At 22.1% G+C, this 27,961-nt stretch overlaps 6 protein-coding genes across 6 annotated transcripts; 3 read left to right on the top strand and 3 right to left on the bottom strand.

Annotated features, from left to right (window-relative positions):
• Positions 1-1,012: 1,012 nt before the first annotated feature.
• On the top strand, positions 1,013-8,516 carry SRAE_2000045300 (Serine/threonine-protein kinase Smg1; the record flags this gene model as incomplete). Its single annotated transcript, XM_024651284.1, has 3 exons — positions 1,013-1,096; positions 1,143-6,906; positions 6,955-8,516. 3 exons carry the CDS (start codon positions 1,013-1,015, stop codon positions 8,514-8,516), a joined length of 7,410 nt encoding a protein of 2,469 aa, XP_024504977.1.
• A 6,202-nt stretch (positions 8,517-14,718) lies between these two features.
• Positions 14,719-16,528, top strand: SRAE_2000045210 (Major facilitator superfamily and Major facilitator superfamily domain, general substrate transporter and Major facilitator superfamily domain-containing protein; the record flags this gene model as incomplete). Its single annotated transcript, XM_024651283.1, has 4 exons — positions 14,719-14,781; positions 14,832-15,147; positions 15,189-16,298; positions 16,347-16,528. The coding sequence occupies 4 exons, from the start codon at positions 14,719-14,721 to the stop codon at positions 16,526-16,528; spliced, it is 1,671 nt and encodes a 556-aa protein (XP_024504976.1).
• Positions 16,529-17,566: 1,038 nt separating this feature from the next.
• On the top strand, positions 17,567-18,698 carry SRAE_2000045110 (F-box domain-containing protein; the record flags this gene model as incomplete). The annotated part of the gene is made up of 3 exons (XM_024651282.1): positions 17,567-17,737; positions 17,780-18,073; positions 18,129-18,698. The coding sequence occupies 3 exons, from the start codon at positions 17,567-17,569 to the stop codon at positions 18,696-18,698; spliced, it is 1,035 nt and encodes a 344-aa protein (XP_024504975.1).
• Positions 18,699-19,094: 396 nt separating this feature from the next.
• On the bottom strand, positions 19,095-20,197 carry SRAE_2000045000 (Hypothetical protein; the record flags this gene model as incomplete). Its single annotated transcript, XM_024651281.1, has 3 exons — positions 19,095-19,254; positions 19,307-20,043; positions 20,093-20,197. 3 exons carry the CDS (start codon positions 20,195-20,197, stop codon positions 19,095-19,097), a joined length of 1,002 nt encoding a protein of 333 aa, XP_024504974.1.
• Positions 20,198-21,890: 1,693 nt separating this feature from the next.
• Positions 21,891-23,165, bottom strand: SRAE_2000044900 (Peptidase S1 domain and Peptidase S1A, chymotrypsin-type family and Trypsin-like cysteine/serine peptidase domain-containing protein; the record flags this gene model as incomplete). The annotated part of the gene is made up of 2 exons (XM_024651280.1): positions 21,891-22,692; positions 22,747-23,165. The coding sequence occupies 2 exons, from the start codon at positions 23,163-23,165 to the stop codon at positions 21,891-21,893; spliced, it is 1,221 nt and encodes a 406-aa protein (XP_024504973.1).
• A 222-nt stretch (positions 23,166-23,387) lies between these two features.
• On the bottom strand, positions 23,388-24,381 carry SRAE_2000044800 (Hypothetical protein; the record flags this gene model as incomplete). The annotated part of the gene is made up of 2 exons (XM_024651279.1): positions 23,388-24,179; positions 24,220-24,381. 2 exons carry the CDS (start codon positions 24,379-24,381, stop codon positions 23,388-23,390), a joined length of 954 nt encoding a protein of 317 aa, XP_024504972.1.
• Between the last annotated feature and the right edge of the window lie 3,580 nt (positions 24,382-27,961).

Here is a 27,961-nt window from a genome sequence, read left to right as displayed (position 1 = left end):
CTCTCTTTGTACGTATATTTTTCCTTTTTTTTTTATTGTCTACCAAGTAGTTTGTATAATTTTTCTTATCTTTTACCCATAATCATTTTAAGTTAAGAAAAAAAAAAAAGAAATGTTTTTAAATTAATTATACTTTTTTTTTTGCTATCTTTTTATGTTATTAATTTTTTTATGTCTCTAATTATTATTATTTAAATAATCAAGTTTATTATTATTCAATTATTTTTTAATATTTTTAATATATTTTAAATGAATTTGTTTATTTTAAAACTAACATACTACATGACTTATTAATATATTTTTAATTATGATAAGATGTAAAAATCTATCTTATTAATATTTGTTCCCAAGTGATTGGTTTATAAATAACAGCAAGTAAGATAATTATATTTCTATAATCATCTTCATTTTCCTTATTAACATAGAAAGATAACAAAATATTAATTTTTTTGCTCTCTCCATTTTAGTTTATTTATAATTATAAAAGTATAACATTTCGACAACATTTTATTAACTTTAAAGTAAATGTCTCTTTAATATATAAATATTTATGTTAATATATTTAATTTAACTTCAGATTTCACCATTATTTTTTTTACTTTCTAATGTATGATAAGGTTACTCTTAAATTTTATATTTTTTTTTGTAAATTTTTATTGGGTTAAAATATAATATTTATTTTTTACTTGCATGAGTAGCATTTTTTTTAACAACTAAAATTAGTTATCTTATAATATTTTTTAAATAATATTATTATTTACATATATATTTTATAGATATAAAGAGGGAAAAATCTATTTTATAAAATAGGTATATAAAAACGCATGGTTATATTTCTTATAATAGGTAACAGAAGCGTTATTCGAAAAGGAATTTAATTATCATATTTGCATAAATAATTTTGATTTATGAAAAAAAAAATATTATTTTATTTTCTAGATAATTGAAGATTGTAAATAAAATATTTAATATCTTCTTTTATCTATAGAGTTAATTAATTGCAATACAAATTATGGATAATGATGATGAGAAAGATATGAATTTTGAATTGAATTTAACTAATGATTTTTCCTCACTATGTGATATAATTAATGATGTAAGTTTATATTTTTAATAAATATGTATTTTACTTTCTTTTTAAGGTAATAAGAGATGATTTGATAACAACACATCCAAAGGTAAAAAGCTTAGTTAAGAATATTAGAAAGATAAGTAATCTTAATGAACAATTTCCTAAATGGATTGAAATATGTTATGAATTAATTAAAACAGATTTATTCTATAGTAGTAGAATTATGGGGGAAAGATGTTACAGGAAAATATATAATCAATTCTTTAAGATAGCTTCTAATGATGATATTAAAGAGTGGTGTTCTTTTATCTCTAATAATATAGATAATTTGCAAAAAGATGAGGAAATGCTTAATACCTGTATTAAAGTTTTAAACGAGCAAAAGATTGATGGAAATAATTTAGATGATGTAAATAGTAGATTTGAAAGCGTACTTCAAATATTTCAAAGTGATGATTATGCTTTAGGAAGAAATACTTTTTTGAAATATCTTAGACTTTTAAATCATTTAACTATAATTTTTCAAAAAAAAACTGGATCTATTAGAGGATTAAATTTATGGGAAGCTTCTGATACTTTTAATTTTCTTATTAGTTACGCTATGGATTATACAGAAGATATTGAAATTCAAGAAACATTTGATACTTCATTACAATTTTTTAAAAGTTATTGGATATCTGATCAAGAATCAATAACACATCTTGGTATAACAATATATAATGATATGATAGCATATATGAATTCTTTAGTTGAAGGGCAATCTCTTGGTCCAGTAAATTGTTTATTCAAAGTAATTTGTAGAATTGTAGAAACATACAATGAAAAAAGTTTAAAAATATTTTTTGACAATGTCATTAATTCAAAAAAAATTATAAAAGAAATGGATGTATTGAGAAGTAACGAAAGTTTATTAAAAATATTTTTACTTCTTGATTTTACAAAAGAAGTTTTGGATGAAGAAAGAAGATTTAATATAATGTCATCTTTTTTTGATTGTATTTCTGAACCAACTGGTGAAGTATTAATATGTATTTTAGCGTTACGAAAATATTTACCAGAAACAAAAATAACTGAATATCTTTTAAAACTTACTGAAGATTATATTCTCTTTCAAATTTGGAACAGTGATAAATTAATATATAAAAAATCTATAGAAACAATGTCTGATATAATTAACAATGTAGAAAAACCTGGTAGTATGTTGTTGTACAAAGAGATAACAAAGAAAATATCTAGTCTTTTATTTATCCTTCAAAAAAATGACATTGAAAAGTCTGTTTGTGAAGAGACAGAAAGAAATATTGTTTGTTTTTTAAGAATTTTGGAAAAATTATTTACCAAAAAACATAATATTATGGTATTTATGTCATATCAACCATCATTTTTTAATTTTCTCTTTAAAAATCTTACCATTCCATGGAGAAATATTAAAAAATTATCCAAAGAATTTGTTTTTTATATTGTTACACTACAAAGAGATTTTTCATATTTGTATGATCATTATATATCAAATTATGTTTGGGAAGAGGAAGGTGGGAATTCATCAATTCTTCAATTGTCTCCATCATCGAATTACTTTTATACTGTCTTATCCACTCTTACTGATTATTGCAATAACTTTCATAATATGGGATATGATTCTGTTTTTAGTATAGTTAAATGGATAATGAAAATATTTTATGATCATGAAATGATTGTTAAGAAAAATTTTAATCAATTAATTTTTAAAAAATTTCGTTTTTATTTATCTTCAAATTTATTAATTCTTGTATCATCTTTTGATTTTGATAGATATTTTGGTGACAAAGCTTATTTTTACAAATATGGGCCATATACTCAGGAAGAGGAAAGTTTAGCAGTTAATTTAATTAATGGTGCACAATTATTATTAGAAAGATGCCAATGGCATTTAAATAATTATGGTATGACACGTCTTCAAAAACTTTTTCTTCAAATAGTTAGAAAATGTGATCATACACAATTTATTTATTTAATGAAAATTGTTCCATCAACTTTTATATTATCTTACTCCTTAAGTAGGGGATATCTACCTCCTGAACAAAAATTTACCAATTCAACATGTTTTATAACAACTAGAGAAGATTTTATTAGAATTATGGATTTTATATACAAAAAAATTGATATGGGTATAAATTTTCAAAGAGATATTTTTTTAAAATGGGTTGAAAGACCAATGGATCTTTTTAATGCTGATTGTCTTGGAATAAAATATTCTATGGAATATTGGAATCTTATTTGTGTTGGAATAGCTATGTATTTGTATAATGAACAATTTATCACACCTGTTGGTTGTATGTGGAAAACTTTATTATTTATGGAAGAAACTTCAACTGTTTTGTTAACAGAAATTAATGAAAGTCTTGGTATTGAATCAAGTGATGGAGATGATTTTATTAATTATAAATTAGAATTACAAGATGAAATGATTGAAAAAACAAAAAATATTGATGTAAATGGAGAAGGTAATGGAAATAATTTCAATGTAGATTATGAATATTCATTTGAATATGAAGGTATGGATCATATTTATAATGATAGAAAACCATTATATGAAGAAGCTATATTAAGATTTTCATTATGGATTAAAATTATATTTAATGTTTTGACATGTTTTGAAGTTTCTCCAAAGGATGTAACAGAACCTAAAGATGATGATAAAGTTGTTAAAAGAAATATATTTATTAGAGAAAATGAATATGAATTAAGAAAAGCTTTTCAAAGAATAATAATTCCAATAATAAAAATATCTTACAGAATTGGTCATTATGGTACATGTTTAAAATTATCTGAATCTATTATTCGCTTAGCTGATCCAAGAGATTTTTATGATTCGAAAAAAATAGAAGTTTCTGAAGATATAAGAAAAAAAATTGATGAAGTTCTTCCAATAATGGTAATGAGTTATCTTAAAACTTCATCATCTCAATCTTTAAAAGGTATAAAAAAATATTTTGAAACTACATTTGGTTCTTCTAACCTCTATTGGATTGATGATATTGATAATATAGTTCAAGGAAAACTTGAGAAAGGGCTTGCTAACCTTGAGATAAGAAAAAATGTTTTCTATCAAAATTATATTGATGAAATGATCAATGAATTTACAGGTGTTTTAAATTACTATAAAGATGAAAAGAAAATGAAAAAAGAACATTATTTTGATATGGAAGATGACAAAAAAAATGATATTAATTATAGGAAACGTAAAGAAAAACTTCGGAAAAAAAAGAAAAATGATAAGTTAGTTAATTTTTTAAATAATTGGGATTCTTTACCTAAAGAGCCTGTTGATGATAGAAATATCGTATATGATATTAAGAAATTTACCAATGTCATTGAAGGAAATGTTCTAGCAACATATGAATGTTTTATTGATCTTAGGAATGTTGCTTTGAAAAAATATAACAAAATTTTATGGAAAAGTTCTGAACTTTTTCAAACTATTGGTCATTATGCTTTAACTTTACAATCTAACAGTAGATTATTTTCTTCAGCATACTGTTCACATCTAATTACTGAGGATGTCAAGAAAAGGTTAACATTAAGACTTAATAAAGTTCCATTTTCTGAGGATATAGAACTTCCACTTAAATTGGTTAATTCAAAAGTTTTAGAAGAAAATCTTATGTCAAGTCCTATAGAATGTCTGGAGATAGGTAAAAAATTATCATGGTGGTTTAATCACTGTGGACATTATGTACATGCCAGTATTTCATCATCTTTTTATATTGATATTGCCAAAATGGCAATTAAAACAGACAATGAATATCTTGCTAGAGAGCAATTAAATTTGTTCAAGAAAACTTTTTCAAAAATTAATAAATATGAATATCCATTGGAAAGTTTTAATGGTTCATTAACATCAATTGACTATGACATTAAATTTAAAGATAAAGAAATAAATTTCAAACATCTTAATCAAATTACAAAAACTATTTCATTATTTATGGATCATATTTTTGAAAAAAGTCTTCTCCAAAGAATAGGAATGACAAATACTGATTTTATTGAAGGAGAAATAAATCAACTAAGTATTATTCCAGAGTGTAATAACAAAAGTACTTTTTGTAAGAAACAATTAGATCATCAAATGAAGATGCATAGTTTATCAAAAGGAATAATAAAAATGGGAAATATTGTTATAAATTCAAATGAAAATATTCAGAAATTTACTGAAGCTTTAGCTGATTCAACATCAATACCAATGATACATAAATTGATTAAACCATATATTAAAAATTATCATTCTATGATTGAATATACCGATATGGCTACAAATGTTTTTTATCCAGCATTTTTAACATTATCAACAAGGTTTTCTCCAACATATGCTAAACCATATTTAATGCTAGCTGAATATGTTTTTGATAAAGGAACAAAAGGATTGTCTGATCAGATTCCGGTAACAGTTAATGAAGAAAATCAATTAAAACAACATTTAAAATTTATGCTTGAATATTTTAATGAAGAAGATTTTAACAAACTTTTTAATGTTGTCTTATCAACAAATACAACAATTTCTCTTCGAATTAATATAATTAGTTTTATTAAACAATTCCCTCTTTATAGAAGTGAAGCAGAAATTTTTGCTGATAACATAATGAATGATGTTTCATTTATAACACTATTTACTAAAATATGTACAAGACAAGTTAAATATTTTTCAATATCAACAAAAGCCTATGAACAGTATTTATCTTTATGTAATACATCTTATATCTCTTCAGATATAATAAGATCAGTTCTTAACATTCATAAAATGATAATCCTTTGTCCACCTGTAATATCAAGATTAGTAACATCAATGTTAAAAAAAGTAAATGAAGATATATGGAAAAATATTTTACCACAACTATTTCCAAGATTAAGTCATCCAAATAGATTTGTTCGAGAATGTATTTATAATATTCTTGAATCTGTAGCTAAAACATCTCCTCATGTTTTAGTTTTTCCAATAGTAGTGGCAAAAAATAATGTTAAGGATGAGGATATGTATTTTAATACTTTAAATAAAGCTAAATTTAATTCTATTAATAGTGTATCAAAAGAAAAAGAAAAACTTTTTATAGCTGAATATTGTACAAGATTAAGTAATTTTATTGAAGAAAAATATCCAGGTTTAATTGGTAGTGTAACAAAATTTGTTGATGAAACAAAAAAAATTAATATGTTAATAGATGATAAATGGGTACATGTTTTATCAAAATGTGAAAGTGAGATAAAGAAAAAACTTTCTGCTTATTGTAATTATCTTAAAAAAGGTTCTGATAATCGTATACCACCAAATGAAAGGATGGCAATAGGAAAAGAAAAATATAAAATTCTTACAAATATAATATATCAAGCTTTAAATGATTTATATGATTTTACTTTTAATAAGAAATTTGAAAGTGAATATGAGGAAAATTTTGTAACTAATTATGGTAAAATTATTAAAGAAGCTTTTGAACAATATAAAATATTAAAAAATGAATCTGATCCATTTAGAGCATTTATACCATTCCAAGATTTATTAAAATATCTTTGTCACTTAAAAAATGTTAAACAACAAAAATTAAATTTAAAAGATTTAAATGAATCATTATATAATATGGAAAGTGGAATTGTTCCATTACCAGGACAAGATATGAAAAGATATTCTGATCCAAGTTTTGTATCAATTGAAAAAATATCTAGTGTTTTTACTGTTATACAATCTTTAACTAGACCCAAAAAAGTTGAATTTCATGGTAATGATGGTTCTTCACACTTTTATTTAGTTAAAGGTTATGAAGATATGCATCTTGATGAGAGACTTCAACAAATCTTAAGAATATGTAATCAAATTTTAGATAATAAAAAATATAAAACACCTGGTGATTTAGATTATCCATACAGAGCAAAAAATTACTCTGTTACTCCTATTGGAGCTAGAAGTGGTTTAATAAAATATGTTGGTGAGGCAGATCAAATGTTTACTCCTTATTATAATTGGCTACAAAAAAATAAAGATAAGTTTGATGGTGATGTTCCGGATGACGTCAATGCCTCTAAAAGAGCTCGCCAATTTTTTATAGGAAGAGTTAAAAAATACTTAAATTGTAACAATGATAAAATTACAGATATCAATGAATTTAGATTAAAAGAAAACACTGAAGCTTTTGTTAAAGCTTTCAATGATGTTTCAGATATAGTTCCAAAGAATACTTTAACTAATAAAATTCAAAAAGTTGTTGTTGATGGTGATCATTGGTATCATGTAACAAAAACTTATTCTAGAAGTGTAGCTGTTATGAGTATGATAGGATGGCTATTTGGAGTTGGTGATAGACATTTATCAAATATTATGATTATTTATTTGACTGGAGAAATTTTACACATAGATTTTAATGTTTGTTTTGGAAAATTAAAGAACCTCAAATGTCCTGAAAAAGTTCCTTTTAGAATGACAAGATCTATGGTTGATGTTATGGGACCAATGAAAACTGAGGGTATTTTTAAAGAATCGTGTAAATTTGTTTTAAAATGTCTAAGAGAAAATTATGATATATTGTATAATATTCTTGAGACATATGCTTATGATCCATTAGCGGATTGGAGCTCAGTAAGTGAAGTAAAGAATCAAGGTGAATCATTACCATTAGATATTATGTTTGCTATTTATGGAAGAAGTGTTTTTGAACCCAAAGAACTTGTTGAAAGAAGTTTTGGATTATTTAAGATTAAGGTTATGGAGATTTCATTAATAATGAGTGACTATGAAAAAATGGTACATGATGTTGTTGGTGAACTAGTAGATATTTATAAGAAAGAAAATCAATTAAAAAATTCATGGAATAATGATAATTTTACAAACCAAGTCAATTCATATAAACTTCATAATATTCAAAAATTATTAGAATCTTTTTCTTCTAATATTCAAGGACCTTTGACAGCTTTGAGTGTTTATAATAATCAGTTTAACGAATTAGAAAAACTTTTGTACCATGAATTGATACCTAAGGTAAAGAAAACTTGTATGCTTATTATTCCTCAAGAATATAATTATGAATTGAATATTGAAAGAATGAAAATGTTAAATGAGATAATGGAATTATCAGAAAATTCTATTAAGAAGATAAAAGAATTATCTACAATAAAAGTTGTTTTTAATGAAGAAAATATGTACTCATTGAAAAGAGATTCAAGACATTGTGATGTTTCTTCTCAAATGAAAAATGAATGTGCTGTTAGTATTATTAATGATGTTAAAAGTCGATTTAATAGACTTTTTTATGACAATATTAAAGATAATGAAACTCCAATTGATGATAGTAATATTATGAAATCAGAAAATAAAGAGATTGTAGAGAATAGATTAGAAAATTTAGTTACTGACTTAATCGATGAAGCTACTGATATTAATAATTTAGCCGTCATGTTTGAAGGATGGGCAGCCTGGGTGTAAAAAAATAAACAAATGAAAATTATATTGATATTGTCACCAGAGATAAGAATCAATTTTTTCTGGGTTTATGTTTCTTTTGAAGGATAGTAATAAAAAAACTGTAGATTACAACTATGATAATTTTATGGAAATAGTTCTAAATTTTAGACACATGATTGCATAAATATTATAAATTGTATGTGATCTTATATTTCTTTAGTTTAATCTACAAAAATTTTATGATTGTTCAAATAAGGCAGTAACTACAAATTAAATTTACAAAAAAAAACGGATGAAAATAAGAGTTTTGTATTTTCAAAAGATTCTATTATTAATGCTATGACTTTCTGAATAATTTCAATTTATATTTTCTTGAAAATTTTAATTTGAAAAAAAAAGATGCAGCCTTGAGAAATAGAGGAACTTCCATTTAAATAAATAGTTTTTTAAATTACAATGTTAAGCACTTTTGTAGATGGTTTACTCTTGTTTTTAATAAAGTTTTATAATTATTAAAATGTTTTTATAAAGAAAAAAAAATCATACATAAAGTATTTTTTTGTACTTTTTAAAATTGATTTATCCATTCTTACTAAAAAATCTTACTGTGATATGTGTAGGAAAAATAAAACAGTTGTTTTTTTCATTTATCATCTAAAAAAAAAGTATATTATTACTTTATAAACTTTTTTTTTTTAAATTTAATATAATTTTTATTTGCATAATATTATGTATGATAGCAAAAAATAATTGGTTAGTTGTGTTTGATAATCAAAATATTTATATAATAAATTGCTTATTCCTTTAGCTGTTTTATAATTTTCTTTTTCCAATTCAAAACTTAAAAAAAATATGAATCTAAAGACTATAAAATTTAAAGTTAATATACATTATATTATGTATTATGCTTAATGATAGTCAAGTATAAGCATTAAAAAAAAAACTTTTTTAAAAATTAACAATAACATTACATTCATTTGATAGCCCTTTAGAAATGATGAATTTTAAATATAATCAACAATATTAAAAAATTGAAATTTCAGAAGTTATAAGTAGTCAAAGTTGAAGGCGAAATTGGGGAATATTTTTTTTGCAAATCTCGACTTTCATGATACAATAAGAAATTTTAAAAATAAACAAATGATTCTAAATCATTTTTTTATGAAAAGTTCAATGCAGATATTGTTATATTTATAAGACAATTTGAAATTGAGATATGATAAGAAATATGTTTATAAAAAAGTTTCAATAATCTAGTAGAAACTCAAGTCGATGAAACCACAGAAGTATGAAATCAAGTGCGCTGGACTTTTTTTATAATTTAAGGCATACCTTACGTTGAAAAGATTTTCAAATTTTCAATCGTTCTTGAAATACTGTACTTGGTACTTTTTCGCGCGTAATTCATTGTCATCATTTTTTTATATCTCAAAAGTGCTTTAAGATATAAAAAAATTTTGAAGGTAGACCTCACTTGAAAACTCATTTGAAGACGATTGCAGAAAACTGCTTCCATTTATCTTCATTATGAAGCGAGATATGACCAAGGGCGGAAATTTTTCTAAAATATTCATTGTTCTCGACTTTTCAGTATCTCAAGAAATACTTATCCTATGAAGATGGGACTACTTTCATTCGATTTCTATTCAAAAGTAGGTCTAGATTAATAATTTTCATAGCTATAGCATTATTATTTTCAGAGATTCAGAAATTGGATGAAAATTTTCTAAATTTACGACTTTACCTCAAAAAATGTGACCAAAAAATGACAACTTTTTTTGGAATTTGAATGTGCAACTATAGTCATTCGATAGCCCTTGAAATGGGATGAATTTTGAATATAATCAACAATATTCTAAAATTAAAATTTCATGAGTTATAAAGATTCAAAGTTGAGGAGCGAAAGTGGGGAATATTTTTTTCTTAATTTTGATTTCTATGATAATATTGTACATTTTAAAAAAAATACTATATTCTAGCTCACATTTTTACGAGAAGTTCATTGCTGCTATTCTTATTTTTATAGGACTTCTAAAAATGAAGTTATGATAAGAAATAAGTTTTGAAAAAAATGTTTAAGAAATCATGTGATAACTCAAGTTAATGAGGTCACAGGTCCATGAAACTTGATGCGCTGGGCTTCTTTCATAATTTTAGACATACCCTACGTTGAAAATATTTTTAAATTTTCAACCGTTCTTGAGATATGAAATTTGGTACTTTTTCGCGCGTAATCCATTGTCACCATTTTTTTATATCTCGAAAGTGATAAAAGGTATAAAAATATTTTGAAGGTAGACCCCATATGAAAACTCATTAGAAGACGATTTCAGAAATCTGCCTGTATTTATCTTTATTTTGAAGCGAGATATGACCAAAGGCGGAAATTTTTTAAAAATATTCATTGTTCCCGACTTTTCAGTATTTCAGGAAATACTTATCCTATGAATATGGGACTACTTTCATTCGATTTCTATTCAAAAGTAGGTCTAGATAAATGATTTTTATAGCTATAGCATTATTATTTTCAGAGATTCGGAAATTGGCTGAAAATTTTCTAAATTTACGACTTTACCTCAAAAAATGTGACCAAAAAATGACAACTTTTTTTGGAATTTGAATGTGCAACTATAGTCATTCGATAGCCCTTGAAATGGGATGAATTTTGAATATAATCAACAATATTCTAAAATTAAAATTTCATGAGTTATAAAGATTCAAAGTTGAGGAGCGAAAGTGGGGAATATTTTTTTCTTAATTTTGATTTCTATGATAATATTGTACATTTTAAAAAAAATACTTTATTCTAGCTCACATTTTTACGAGAAGTTCATTGCTGCTATTCTTATTTTTATAGGACTTCTAAAAATGAAGATATGATAAGAAATAAGTTTTAAAAAAAGTTTTAAGAATCTAGCGATAACTCATGTTAATGAAGTTACAGAGTTATAAAATCTGATGCGCTGTGCTTCTTCTGTAAATTAAGGTATACTTTACGTTGAAAACATTTTTTTATTTTCAATGGTTCTTGAGATATGAAATTTGGTACTTTTTCGCGCGTAATCCATTGTCATCATTTTTTTATATCTCAAAAGTGCTTTAAGATATAAAAAAATTTTGAAGGTAGACCTCACTTGAAAACTCATTTGAAGACGATTGCAGAAATCTGATTGCATTTATCTTCATTTTGAAGCGAGATATGACCAAGGGAGGAAATTTTTCTAAAATATTCATTGTTCTCGACTTTTCAGTATCTCAAGAAATACTTATCCTATGAAGATGGGACTACTTTCATTCGATTTCTATTCAAAAGTAGGTCTAGATAAATGATTTTTATAGCTATAGCATTATTATTTTCAGAGATTCAAAAATTGGATGAAAATTTTCTAAATTTACGACTTTACCCCAAAAAATGTGACCAAAAAATGAAAACTTTTTTTGGAATTTGAATGCACCACTATATTCATTCGATAGCCCTTTAGAAATGATGAATTTTAAATATAATCAACAATATTAAAAAATTGAAATTTCAGAAGTTATAAGTAGTCAAAGTTGAGGGCGAAATTGGAGAATATTTTTTTGCAAATTTCGACTTCTATGATCTAATGAGATATTTTAAATATAAACAAATGATTCTAGAACAATTTTTTACGAGAAATTCATTGAGCCTATTCTCATCTTTATAGGACTTCTAAAAATGAAGTTATGATAAGAAATATGTTTAAATCAAAAGTTGTAAGAATCTAGCGATAACTCAAGTTCACGAGGTCACAGAAGCATGAAATCAGATGCGCTAGACTTTTTTCAAAATTTAAGGCATACCCTACGTTGAAAGGATTTTTTTATTTTTAATGGTTCTTGAAATACTATGCTTGGTACTTTTTCGCGCGTAATCAATTGTCACCATTTTTTTATATCTCGAACGCATTTAAAGATATAAAAATGTTTTGAAGGTAGACGCCATTTAAAATCAATTAGAAGTTTATTGCAGAATGCCGTTTGCGCTTATCATAACATTGACATGAGATTCGATAAAGAATAGAAATTTTTTTTAAATATTAATTGTTCATGACTTTTTAGTATCTCAACTAATACATGTTAAATGAAGTTTGAATAAATCTCATTCATCTTATCTTAAAAAATTGTTCAAAATGTAATTACTGATTTTAAATATGACTTCAGCATGCTTTGTTTTTTCTTTAAATAACTCAAATATTTCAATGATAAATTTTTGTCTCAATGTTAAAGTTGTTTTACCCTTTATTATTATTTTTGAATGTTTATAATTTTCACTGTAGCATTCATGAACATGAAAACAGATTTAATTTGGAAATATACCATTGTATTTGAATATTTCATAAAGGATTACATATATTAGTTAAATTTTCATTTTAAAAAATACAAACAACTTTATGATATTCATAAAATTTAATTTTAGGAAGAACTTTTAATAATACAATCATTTATTATAGATAAACCTTTGATCATTGGTAAGCAATTGACTAATTGTTTGTGTATTATATAATATTAGGTAATTAATTTAATGTTTACATCTATTTTATTCTATGATATATGAATGTACCGATAAAAAAAATTAATTTACACATTTGAAGGTTTTTATTTTTCGAGAAAATTTATATAATCATCTAAAATTAATTAAACGGAAATAAATAACTTTTTACAAGGCATTTTAAAAAATATTATCTAATTAATTTAATAAAAGAAATGCTATTTCAAAATCGCATTCTTACTTTATCATAAAATTATTTTTAAATTTGCATAGATTTAAAAATAATTTTTTGTCACGTTGATATCATTAAAACAATTAAAGGTTAAAAGTGTTTTAACAAATATATTGCCCTTGTAATTAAAAAGGATTATTCATGATTTTTATATGTTAAAAATGTTGATAACGTTCACATATTTATAATATAGCAAAACTAGTTTTAAAATTATGATTTCATTTATTTATTTTAAATTATAACCAATTGGGTTATATATGTTACATTAATTATCATTTTTCTTAATACAATATATCAATTACATCGGGATAGAAAAGTAAATAGCGTGAAATATCTGTTGATATAAAATTTCAAAAATAACTTTTTTAATTCATATAAAATTTATCAAAATTTTTATGTCTATATCTTTTTTTCAAATAATTAGTATTAAAAACAAAATCATTATAAAATATATTAAGTTAACCATAATACAATTTGTTAAAAATTTCACAATATTATCATAATCATCAATTCAACAAAAGAAAATAAAATATTGTTTTTTTTTTTATTAATTTCAACATGTACTTACATTTTTTTTTATTATTCATTTTATTTTTTATTAAAACATAAAAATTAATAAAAATCTGGATAATTTTAATAAAAAATACTTTTTTAACCTTCAAAATTGGAGAATCTACCAAAAAAAAAATTATTTTATTATCATCTCTATATTAAAATATTAACATTTTTTTAAAAAGTAATAATGACGTTATATCATATTATATACTATTTTAGATATTATTAAAGTTAAAAATAATAAAATTATTTTCTAACACAAAGTAATAAACCAATAGAAAAATCAAAAAATCGAAAATTAACATTTCATATACTAACAGAGAAAAATGAAGAAGATCATGTAAATTTTTGAGGTGATTACCAAAATAACTAGCACATGGTTCTTACGCAATGAAATTACATCATCATCCTCATAACTAATACTAATAATTTTTTTTTTAATTTTTCGGGAATTTCTATCTCTCTCTTGCTCTCTTCATATTTTTCTCCAAAAGAGGATAATTTCTTATTATAACACTTTAATCTGATTATTTTATATTCTTTATTTTTCTAAAAATACATGAAATATTATTTTATACATTAGAGAAAGAAAATTAATATCAAAGTTATAAGCTGTATTTTATATGTATATTTATAAATATAAAGTAATAATAAAAAATGGGATGGAAAAATGATAAAATATGTGAACCATGCTTCAAGGGGTGGTGCTATAGATTAGCTTCTTAATACAGTATATATAAATAACTTGAACAATAAAGATTATTACAATTTTATAAAAGTTTCATAAAATTTTTTACATTTAAGGTAACAAAATATTTTATTAATTATGATTAATAATTATTAATTTTTATTATTTTTTTCTAGAATTTTTCTTTATTTTATTTGTTATTGAAGAAAATATTTAAAAAATCATCATGATGCAAAATATGGATCCAGAGACTGGTGATTACATCAGAAAAAATTTACCAGTAGCTAATAACCCTCAAGAAGTTTGTGTATATTTTTATTATTATAATAATACTAATATTTTTTTTTTCAGACTTCAAAAGATGATAACCTTTCAAGCGTTTCAATTAATAATTTATCAAAAAATGATAATAAAATTACTATTTCTTCAAATAATATTTCAATTGATTTCGGTGGTAAAAGTAGTAGGAAAAGGAAAAATAATAATGATGATGATGATGAAGATGACGATAAAGGAAATAATTGCATTTTTGGTAACCAAATTAGATTTACAATAATGATTATTTCAACATTATGCCTTTCTTCTATTCTTTCAAATATTTTGACATTTAATTTTACTGTTATTTGTATGGCTGGAGAGAAACCTGAAAATTACACTCCTGATATGGGTAAAAAAAATTTTTATCTAATTTTATATTATTCTTTTTAGATCCATCTCTTCTTAATGGATATTCACCTCATCTTGATTATACATCAGCCCAAAAATCAGCTCTTTTTATGGCTGTAGCAGTTGGAGCACTTATAGCTGTTTTTCCAATGACAATACTTCTTAATAAATTTGGATCACGTCTTATATTTTCAGTATTAGGTTTTATGTCAGCTATAGCAACATTATTTGTACCTTTTGCAGCTAATCTTGGATTTTATTCATTTGTTTTTATTAGAATTGTTCAAGGTATGGGTTTTTCTGCATGTTTACCTGTTATGGGATCTATAACTTCACATTGGTCTACGATTAAACAAAATGGTATCTTTATTGCTATTTTATCTTCGTTTCTTCAAGTTGCCCCAATATTTACAATGCCAATTTCTGGAGAACTTTGTACAAGTAGTTTAGGATGGACAGCTGTTTATTATCTTCATGGTATTGTATCAATAATACTTTTTACAATCTTTTTCTTATATCATAGAAATTCACCAACTAAACATCCTTTAGTAAATAGAAAAGAACTTGTTAAAATGATGTTTGGAAAAGGTTCTATTTATTCAGGACCTGGTAAACAAAAAGTTTCAAAGAAAGTTCCTGTTGCAGCAATGTACAGAGATCCAGCAATATGGGCTATTCTAGTTGCAGCTTTTGGTAATTTTATGGGTACACAACTATCATTACAATTTATGCCAACATACATAAATGCAGTTCTTCATTTACCAATTGAACAGACAGGTGTAGCATCAGCTATCTCACCAGTTATTATGTTTTTCATTAAAATTGTTGCTGGACAATCTTCAGATAAAATTAAATTTATTTCTGATGGTACAAAATTACGTATTTACAATTCATTATCAATGGGAGGTATGGGTGTACTATTTATAACATTAGGTTTTATGAATCCAGTTGTAAATAAAAGTGGATGTCTTATTGTATTGATAGCCTCTACATGTATCCTCGGATTCAATTCAGGTGGTTTTTTCAAAAGTTCACAACAAGTATCTAAACAACACAGTCATTTTACTATGGCAAATATTTCTTTTCTCAATTGTGTTTGTATGTTACTTACACCACTTCTTAACGAATTGATAGCTCCTGAAAATACACCAGGTAAGATAATTTATAATTTAATTAAAAAAAATAAACTTTTTTTTTTAGAAACATGGACAATAGTTTTATGTATTCATGGTGCAATTCTTTTATCGACAAATGCATTCTTTTGCATCTTTGCATCTTCTGCACCAGCATCATGGACACTAGAGACATTCTCATCCAAATCATCTAAAGTTGCTCCAGTCAAAGTTGAACCAAATGTAACTGAAACTACTGATAAATATTAGTTAATATAATATATGTATATTTAACTTGTAGTGGGCAAAAAAAAAGAGAAACAAAAATAAAAACAATATATTTACATATTTTAAAAAAATATTTTCGAATGTTGGCAAAGTTTTATTTGTCATAATTATTTGCAATTTTATATATATTTAAAAAATAAAAAGAAATGCAATAAAGAACTTTAATAAAAATACTATAAAATTTTATTTTATTGATATGATTATTTAGTTAATCAAATTTTTCTATAATACTTTATTATTATATATTAAAAAAATTTTTTTATATAAAAATTAATTTTTTGATTAAATATATTTAATTACAATTTTTATGATTGACATACAAAAAAAAACTATCACTTTTCACTTTCTATTATATATATTATTCAATTTATTTAATACGTTTTTATGAATTGTTATGATTTTTCGAATATTATAATAGAAGAAAACCGAAACAATGCTTTTTTTTTGTTTATTTAAGAATATTTTTAGAAAAAAAAATATTATGCTTCTCATATGCTTATAATTCAAACAATAATCGATTTAAAATTTTTCCAAATTTTTTTGGATATTTTAAGAATAAATAAGATTCATTGCAATAGAATAATAATACTTTTTCTTCACTTGCACTGATTATTACTTTTATTAACTATTTTTTTTTTTTTTGACTTTTTTTCTTCCTTATTTTACATTTATAATGATTAATGAAATCTAGATTTTGATATATTGTCATAAGATATAATAAAATTTAATTGTGTATATTTATATTCTCATAAATCAAGTCAAGTTTTAAGCTTAACCTATTGTTTAGTATATTTATCTTTTCTTTATCCTCACAATTATTAACATTTCTCTTTATTTTATTTCATTTGACTAGAAGTGGTTAACACACTTGTATCATTTTTAAGACTTTTTTTTTTATAAACTTTTTTAAGTATTTTAGCAAAGTTGGTAATTTAAATTACTCCTTTTAATATAATATTTTATTTTTTAAAAATATTATTTAAATCATTTATTTTTAGGTTCTATTTCAAATAGAATAAAATGAGTAAACGTTATATTATTATCCCAAATTTACCTGATATCATTTTAAAACATATATTTTCTTATTTATTGTATGAAGATTTGTTAAATTGTGAATTGGTTTGTAAAAGATGGCAAAATTTAGTTTTAAAAACAATGAAAAAAGATATTCATGAAGTTGTTATTGAACAAGTAAGTATTTTGATACTTAAAATTTTTATATAATTTTTAAAGTTATCAAATTGTAAAGTACAAATAATTCAACAACCAGCATTAAAAAGACTTACAATAACATGCCGAAAAAATTCATATGAATTTATTGCTGGAATATTAAGAAGATCACAAAATTCATTAGAAAAAGTTACAGCTGACTTAAGTTTTTTTACAAATATTCAGAATGTTCATCTTCTTCATAAGGAAGGAAAATATAAATATTTTCCAAATACAGAAAATTTATGGATTGTTGTGACAAATTGTGAAACAACTGATATTGAAAAATTAAAAGAAATTGAAGATCGTCTATTTACGGTAAGTAATAAAAATAAATTTTTTATTATTACTATTAATTTAATTATATTTAAAGAATATACATTTTCTTACATTTCAAGCACATGTTAAACAATCTCAAATACATAATATTTCAACTTTATTATTAATGTTTATAAATAGACACAAAAGTGTTGAAATTAATATTGAGTTACATGCAGATAAGGCAGGACCAATACTAGCACAATTAGGAGAATTAAATAATCTTAAGATTCAACAATTAAAAATAATTTGTACAGATTTTGATAGACCAATTTTTCCACTTGATGGTTTAAGAGATATTATGATTAAAAATAAACTTGATTGTGAACGTCTTGTTTTACGTGATTGGTACTTACATTGTAATGGAATAGAACCATTAGGAAATAAATGTTTAACTTCTATTCGTATTAGTTCCTCAACAATTGGCAATACAACATCTTTTGTGTCAGCTATCAAAAATACAAAAGAAAATAGTTTATTATCTAAACTTGAGATGGTTGGATTATGTATTTTTTCTGATATTAATTATCTTAATGATAAAGCTCATCTTGAATTTGAATATAGGATTAATTGTACGTTAAATGATTTAATTGTTGATTGTAATGATATTTATTATATTTCATAAGTAAAAATTTAATTCTTTTTTTTTCTATATTAATAATGAAAGTATATGATTCATAATTATTTAAATTTTTCTTACAATTTTTTGTTTATCTTAAGAAATAACATTTATCATATAAATGTAAATTTACTTTTTTTTTAAGTATAAATTATTCTTCTACATTTCGTTTCATAGTCTTTTTATATAAATATTGTTGTCAACATTTAAAAAGTAATCTACACTATAATGAGTCGCTGCATAAATTTCTAGAGTGATTGATTTATTTCAACTTCTTATAAAAATTTACTATTTTTTTTTTATTTCAACAATTCTCAAAAAGAAATTTTTTCTTGATTATTATACATTAATTGGACATGAGTAAAACTTTTACCAAGTTGTTTTTCAAAATTGAAACATTATTTAACTTTCTGTTGGCAATATTTTCATACAACTATTTTGATGGCAAATATTAATTCTTGCTATTTTAAAATTTTTCATAACTACATTTTTAACTTTTCTACTCTTTTTCTTATTATTTTTCAAACAAAAAGTTGATTTTAAAAAAAGATTTCTAATATTTCTGAAAAAAAATTATATATAATAGATTTGTTTAAAAATTATTAATTTTTTACCTAACAAAAATAAGATTAAGTATAGTATTACAGCCTACTGATAAAGTCCAAATTAAATTTAGTATTCTTAAAAAATTTGTATATGTTGGGTATGATGTTTTAGTCAAAACAAAAAAGAAATGAAGAATAGCTGTATAGACAAAATGAGTTATAGCTTGAAATGATAATCTTAATTCTAAAAGACGTGTTTCCCAAATTTTTTTATCATTATATGTTGTTGTCTTTGATTTGCTAATATTAATTTTAACAATAACAGCAATAAATGCTACTAATGTTAACAAATTTAATAATAAATATACAATAGAATCAATATGTGAATATCTTCTATAATTTTCTTCATCATCTCGAAAAATCCAACCACATTCATTTAAATTAATATCAATTCTAAATGTATTTGATGAATAAAAAATAAGGAAGCAAATATATATTGTTGACAAGATTAGTATACTTTTAATCAGAATATCTTTATTTATCTTATCTTTTGCTGATGAAAACCGAAAAAATATATTTACTCTTGTTAAAGATAAATATAATTGGAGAACAGCAATAAATAAGTAACAACTTCCCATTATAGCACCTAATATTCTTTCTATAATAAATGATGGTTTGACAAATACTACAAAATATATACCACCTATTAACATTATTATTTGTTGAATTAATTCAACAAATCCTATACTTCCTATTATAAGATATACATAATTATTCTTTATTAATTTGGTATCTTTAAATAATGCCTTTGATAAAAAAAAATCGTAAATAATTAAAATTAAAAAAAAAACTTACAATTAACATAAAAATTTGTACAAATATCATCACTAAACTTGTTCCAATGGATAAAAATCCAAAAACAGCTACTATATGTTTTACTTCCAAATTAATAATATCCATAATATTTGAGTTTAATGTGATAAAATTTATTTGAAAAATACTTCTAAAAAAAGTTTAAATAAGTTTTAAGTGATAATAATATATAACAGAAATATTTGTAAATATTATCTAATTAATTTAGTTACATATTTAAAATGAATAAAATTTTATTTTAACATTTAATAAAAATTGTAATTTTATTTATGTTGAAATTTTAAGTTATTACCAATATTTTAAAGTTAAATAATTACATTTAAAGAATATCATAATATCTTATTAGATTTTTATTACATATAGCTTTATTTTTTTTTTTTTATATTTTAGAAACAATATTATATTTTATTTGTAAAGAAAATGTGATTGCTTCAATGTTAAAATTTTTATTTAAAATAATTAATTTTAACAAAATTATATATAAGTAAAAATTACTTACTTTTTTTCATACTTAGATACAAAATTAATTTTTTTTTGTAAATGAAAGATAATTATGTGTTAAATTAATTATTTAAATATTTCTTACAGGTATCCTTAATATGATTAAATAATTTTTTAAATAATCATATTAAATCTATAAATATATTTGAAAAATATAATTTTTGTAACTTTAATGTATTTTTCTTGTAAAAATGTTTTCATTAATTGGATATAATTATTTTTTTGTACGTAAATAAAGATGATATCACAAGAGAGGTAGTTCAAAGAATATAGATGAAAAAACATGGTAATCAGTAAAAAATTATATATACAATAATAATGATATCTTTTGTATTTTAATATTTTTTTTTTATAAAAATTTAATTCTTATTTTTTAAGATCCCTTTATAAAAGCTTGTTAAATTTTTTCCAAACTATAGATAGTATTAATTAAATTTTTAAGAATGACTATAAAATTTATAAAATATATTGTCATTGGAAAAAGTTATACTTAATTTGAAATTTCTAATTCCTTTATAAATAATTAATATCAATGACATAATTATATTTTAGTAACTTTTATAATAACTTAAAATTCATTTTATTTGATGTCTTTTTTTTATCTTTTTTATGTTAACTTTCATATGATTATTAATAATTAAAATTTTTAAAATTAAAAATTTTTATAAAAATGTGTCTTATAATTATAAATGTTAAAATATGCATATTTTATTTAGGTTATTAAATTTTTTTAAAATAGTTAAAAATTATAAAATTGATTAATTATAACTTTTTTATTAACAATTTTTTTTCTATAAATATATAGTCTATTGATAGCATTAAAGTGTAACTATCAGTAAAGTAATAAATTAAAATCAGTATATGCTTTTAGTGTTTAAAAAACACTTAATATTTGACAAAATTTTAAAATATATTTATTAATTTAAAAATCTTTCTCACTCTTGTTTTTTAACTGTTAAATGAAAATCATTTATTTCAAGAAATGGTTATTCAAGCTTTAAGTTTTGCAAGAATAATCCTTGTGGAAAATATATTAATATTAAAATATCACATATATAAAATTATTATTTAAAATTGAAATGTTAATACATTCGAAAATAATTATTTAAAATATAGTATTAAATTTTATTTTTTAATCTTTACTTTAGTTATAAGAACTTAATCCTTGTACATTTTACTGTTAATTATTATTTTTAAACTAATTAGTAAAAAAAAATATATGAAATTGCATTTTAATTTTAAAATAACGAGACTTTTAAAGTAAAAAGAAGAATCATTGTTATTGATTCTTTTTAGATTCTGGACAGATTCCTGTTAACCAACAAATTTCTTTTACATGATAAGAAACTTTAACAGAATTGTGATAAACTTTTGCTTTCAAATCTTCTGGTGTACATTCATTACCAGAAGAATGAATACCAATAATCATATATCTTTGGTCATTTGGATTGGTAACATTATTCATTCTTATATAATCAGGTCCACCAGAATCACCTTTACAAATACCAGTTCTCATATTATCAAATCCAAAACAATCAATATTATCACTGGTGTTACAAGATCTCATACATAAAATTCCATTACTAAAAACAGTTTTTACATTATTAGATTCTGCATTTTCATCACATAACAAACTTTTTCCTCTTCTTAAATATACTGATGTCATATTTAATTCCGTTTTACCAAAACCAAGATTATGAATTATTTCCTTTGGACCTATATTAACTTTCTCATCAAATAATGGTGATGGTAGGCATATTGGTTGTGTCATTTCATCAAATTTAAATGGTGATTCTACTTCTATTATAGCAACATCAGAACCATAACCACAAAGATTAAGATGATATACATAATTATAACTTACTCGTCTAATTCTTTTTTCTTTAACAGTAGCCGTTTTACATAACATATCAACTGATTTTTTTAAACATGTACCACCATAATATATTCTTGTATTAATATCTAAATTAATTATTTTTTCTCCAACACAATTTGTGGTAGCCATTTTATATTTAAATAAACAATGTGCTGCTGTTAAAACATGATATGGTGATATTATTGATCCCGTACAAGATGCAGAACTATAAAAAAAATTTAACAAAAATTATATTTGAAGAAAAAAAAAAACAACTAACTATCTCATTCCTATAGCAACAGCCCATGGAGCAGTTCCTTCAGGAACTTTACCTTTAGCATATGCAATAGCATTAAAACCACCTCTTCTTTCAAAATCAGTACCATTAAATATATTTCTTTTAGATAAAATATTAATATCCTCGTCTTCCGGTATTTCATCTGGTTCTAAATGGTTTCTCTTAACATAACCACAAGTTTCTTGTAATATCTCATTCTCAGCAGGTGTTATTTTTTTAACAACTGAAAATTCATTGGTATTTGACACGTGAAAATAATTCATTCCACTTGTTTCTGGTGGTCCCCAATTATCAGTTTCACTAATTTTATTAATTGATAACTTAACAGTAACACTTTTTGTTAAAACACCAATTAAACCAATAAAAATTAATACAATTAAAAATATACTTTTTATTTTCATTTTAAAATAAAATAATTTAACTTTTAATTTACCGTTAATAAATACTCTTTTCCTAACTATCATTTTTTTAAATATTTATAATTTATTTTGACCCACCCAAAAAAAAAGAAACAAAAGATTAATATTTTTTTTTATAATAAATAAAACCATTAAAATAGATAAATATTTAAACATATAATATTTCAAAAAAAAATTTTTTTAATTTTTTTTTTTTGAAGATATTTAAACCCATTGATTTAAAACATCACCGGTACCCCCACCTTCTACTGTTACATCAGTGGTACTCATAAGCATAAACTTAATAGAAAGTATAAAAAGTACAATAATAAGAATAATACTTAAAATGATAATAGAATGAATAAAAAATATTTGTATGAGTGCCCAATTATAAACATATTCATTACACCAGTTTGTTGGATCAAGACTTCTTTCATTTTGCTTTGCTGGTGGTCTATAGACACTTAATACAACAACATTACCAATGATAAATGATCCCAGGAGGAGGATCCATATTAAGTAAACTATTAATTTTGTTGATGTACCAGCAGAGTAACTTCTTCTTTGACTTAATGTTGAAGTATTATTATAATGAGAAAATGTTGTATTTTCACTAGGATCTTCAAAATCATCATGATACCGTCGACGATGGTGCATTAAAAAAAGAGAAAGTTGAAGGATTGATAAAATGCCATTAGTTAAAAGGTATATTGATATTTCTGGTTTAATAGGGCATTTATTTATGTACAATAATCCAAAGTATGCAGAGAGTGATGAAAATATTAGAAGAATTATGTAGATGAATGTCATAATTTTATGAGGAAACATTGATGATAAACAATGTGAAATAAATTCAAGAACTGTATTAGATTCTTGTCCTATATCATATAAGGCATATGAAAGAGATCCACAACAATTTTTTGATGCCTGAGTTTGTCTACTATTAGATGATATAGTTGATGTTTTGTGGCTTTGGGATGACTTTGTTGAAGATAACTTTCTTTTTTCGTCTCTTTGCTAAAAATAAAAATGATAATCATTTTATATTATAATTTACCTTTTGAACTGGAGCAGACATCTTCCTACTTATACTTGTTGATTGATATTTACTATTTTTTCTATAAGCACCAGATTTAGAATTTATTCCTCCTGTTGGAGTTGAATATTTTCTGGAGGTTATCGAAGAGGTAACAGACGTCTTCTGATTATATCTAGGCATCTAATTCTAAAATAATAAAAAAAATAAAATAAAAATAATATTATAAAATTTATTTTTATCATAATATGCTAACATTAAAAATATGTATTTAAAATTATTTATCTTTAATGATGTATATATAAAAATTTTTATATTTTGTTAAAAAATTGTCGTTTCCTTCAAGGAAATTTTTATAATCTTTCCCTCATTGTCTTATTAAATTCCACCCCCATCTATCCATTAAAGTAATAGGTTAAATAAAATAAATAAACATATACATTCATTAAATAAAATATAAGAATAAGTACATTATTAAAAGAAAATTAAAATAATAAACGTCCCCTTTTTTTTGTACCTGTTTTATCAAATTACACAATTTACTATTTTTTTTAATATTTAATATTTAATATAAAATTTATTTTATTTTTTTTTTTTAAATTATCTTATACTGTAATTAAATAAATATTTCATTCTTTAAAATGTTATAAAATAAATAAATTATAGGATTAAAAAAAAAGTATATATTATTTTTATCAAAAAAAGAAATCTAAATTGAAGGTCCAGAATAAAAAAAAAAAATAGTAGTAGTTCAATACATATTTTTTTCAAGACATCTAAAATAAACATCTATATTTAAGATTAAAGATATTTCAACAAATTGACTATTTGAGAATAAATAATATTATTACTAAAAGTATTTTAAAAATAAAATATAAATATATATCTTAAAAGAATATTGTTAATATAAAGATAACTATTGATATGTCCTTATTATTGTTTCATACAAGGAATTCACTAAAAATGGTATCTATAAGGTATATAAGATTAAATTAAAAAAAAAAAAACAAATTAGCTTCCTGTAAGTATATATAATATAGCTTATTATTAATAAACTTTTTTTTTTTAAATAATAAAATTTGATATTCTTTCTTTTTTTTTTTGATGTCCCTTGATAAATTTAATACATTTTGAGTGAAGGTTCCCTACTACAATTAGAATAAATTTTTTTTAAACAAAATCTTTTGGTAATTAAGTTAAAATTATTTATTATTAATATACTAGTAAAAATTGATAAAAAAAAATTTTTTTATTTATTATATGAAAAATACAATGAATTCATATAACATATCATTAATAAACCTTTTGATAATGTGGTTTTTTTTTTGGTAAAAGAAAAAAAATATATATATATTGGAGGTGGAATAACTTAGAAGAGTTAAAAAAAAAACAAAAATATAAAATAGTAATAAATATATCAAAGAAGATTAAAAGAAAAGTAAATTAAAAAAGAGAAAAAAAAAATGAGAAAGAATTCGTTCCTTATTCAAAAGAACCTAATTAGAGATTCTATTTATATTAAAAAGCTTTGTTTAAAGGTTTCCATATCATTATATTATGTTTATAAGGAGGGGTAAGTGCAATTAAAACGCCAATGGTTGTTTGCTTTTCCTATTAAACAATCTAAGAGTATATTAATGAATGAAACTATCTTTGGTAGTAAAAAAAAAATGGCTGTTTTGGTACTCCTTATAAAATTACTTCTTTTCCTCCTTCAGAAGGATGGAAAGATAAAAAGTTACATAAAATTAATAAAATAAAAAAAAAAACTTTTTTATTTATTAGTAAATAAAACTCAAATAGAAGAAAAGGTCATGAAAGAGAGAAGAGAAACAATAATAAAAAAAAAAAATTTTCTATGTTATTAATAAAAAAATGGGTACTTAAGAAAGATTAATAAAATAAGTTTGAATGCTTTCTTGAGTAATTAAATAATTTGTATTCATAATAACTAATTAATTTCACTTTCAAATACCACATATATATATAAAATATATACTATATTTGAAATATATAATATATACTTATAAATAAAATTTTTCATTCCATAAAACAAATATGATATAACACTTGAAGGTGGTATTATTAAGTAGGAATTTTGAATTATTAATGAAATATAAATATAATAATGCCATAAGTTTTTACTTTATTAAGTAATATAATCTTCATTTTTTTATTCTTAATGCATTATGTAATATATGAATAGTTAAAATAGTATATACATGTATATAAATATGAAGCAATTATATTTTTGGAAGTATCATTATTTTTTTTTCTTTTATCATTATTAACGTGTATATCACTATCCTCCCTCGTAAATAGGATATATATATATTATTATCATCTCTTTACAAATATGGTGGTTAAAAATATTTTAAAATGATAAGGTTTTTAAAAAAGATATATCTTGTTATATGTAAAGGAACCAAAAAGTCGACAGGATGAATTAAGTATAATAATAAACAGCATTTATATTTTGACTATCCTTATACTTTTAATGATAAAAAAAAAGATAAAAGATGTATATTTATTAAAAAAATAAGATATTTTATCAAAAATATTTTCTCCTTCATTTTCTTCTAATTTTTTTTTTATGATAAAACAAAATATTTATAGTAAGAATAGATTTTTTTTATGTTACTTTTTTTTTTTTACTTTTCCTTCCTGAAAGAGGACATTTGAATTGAAATTTTTATCTTAATAGGAGAGTGTTGAAATTCAATTAATGATATGAGTTATCATAATTAAAAATACAATATATATCAGGAAACTTGTTATCTTCCTTAAAATTATGTATCATTAGATTTAAAAAAAAAATCCTTTTCTAATCTTTAATGACATTTTTTTTTACTTTTCATTACCCTTCTTGCATTTTTTTTTTTGAGACATTTTCTTATATAGCATTTTAATATCGTTTATAATAATATATCCAATTCTTTTTTACCATTAACTCATTAATTTTAATACTTAACACTTAAAAATGATTATTAAGGAAACAACCTGATAAATCTATCCTCTTCCTAAATAAATTTTATTAAAAATAAAAATAAAACAATGAGTAATATTTTTATAAATAAAAATATTTTTTTTTACATAAAATTAAAAAAAAAATAACAAAATTCTTTTCAACAAAATTTTTTTTTTTATTTTTAATTTAATTACAAAAACTAAAATATTACTAATATTTTACAAGGAAATATATTCATGAAAATAATATATTTAATTTATTTTAATACAACAAAACCAATTATTTTTTTCCATCATTCTCAATGGTATTATTATTACATAATAAAGAAATAAAAGAATCAAGAAATTATTATTAAAAAAAATTAAAATTATCATTTTCTTATATATTATACCTCCTTTATTTATATACTTCATTAAAATATTTAACCTAAAAAAAAAATTAACATCAATTTTGATTATAAATTGTCAAAAAAAATTTTTTTTTTCCTATATCATTCATTAAAAATAAACCTAAACAAGTATGATTTTTGTGCATTAAGGGATTTTCAAAATAATTATAATAATAAAATTTTATTTAGAAAACTCAAAAAAAAAATAATTTTTTTTTTCTTCCTTTCTCTATTAATAGACATACACCAATTTAATATGTATAATTTAAAATATTTCATATACATAAATATAGATATACCGTCATTTATATTAATTAATATTAACAATTTTTAATACATTTTAAATGATTTTTATACCCTCTCCTTATAATATATATTATAATTAATTTTTATCTTTCTATTTAATT

Source organism: Strongyloides ratti, assembly GCF_001040885.1.
Source record: "Strongyloides ratti genome assembly S_ratti_ED321, chromosome : 2".
Classification (NCBI taxonomy): domain Eukaryota; kingdom Metazoa; phylum Nematoda; class Chromadorea; order Rhabditida; family Strongyloididae; genus Strongyloides; species Strongyloides ratti.
The sequence above is the reverse complement of the archived record's forward strand: the minus strand, read 5'-3'. Positions and strand labels throughout refer to the sequence as shown.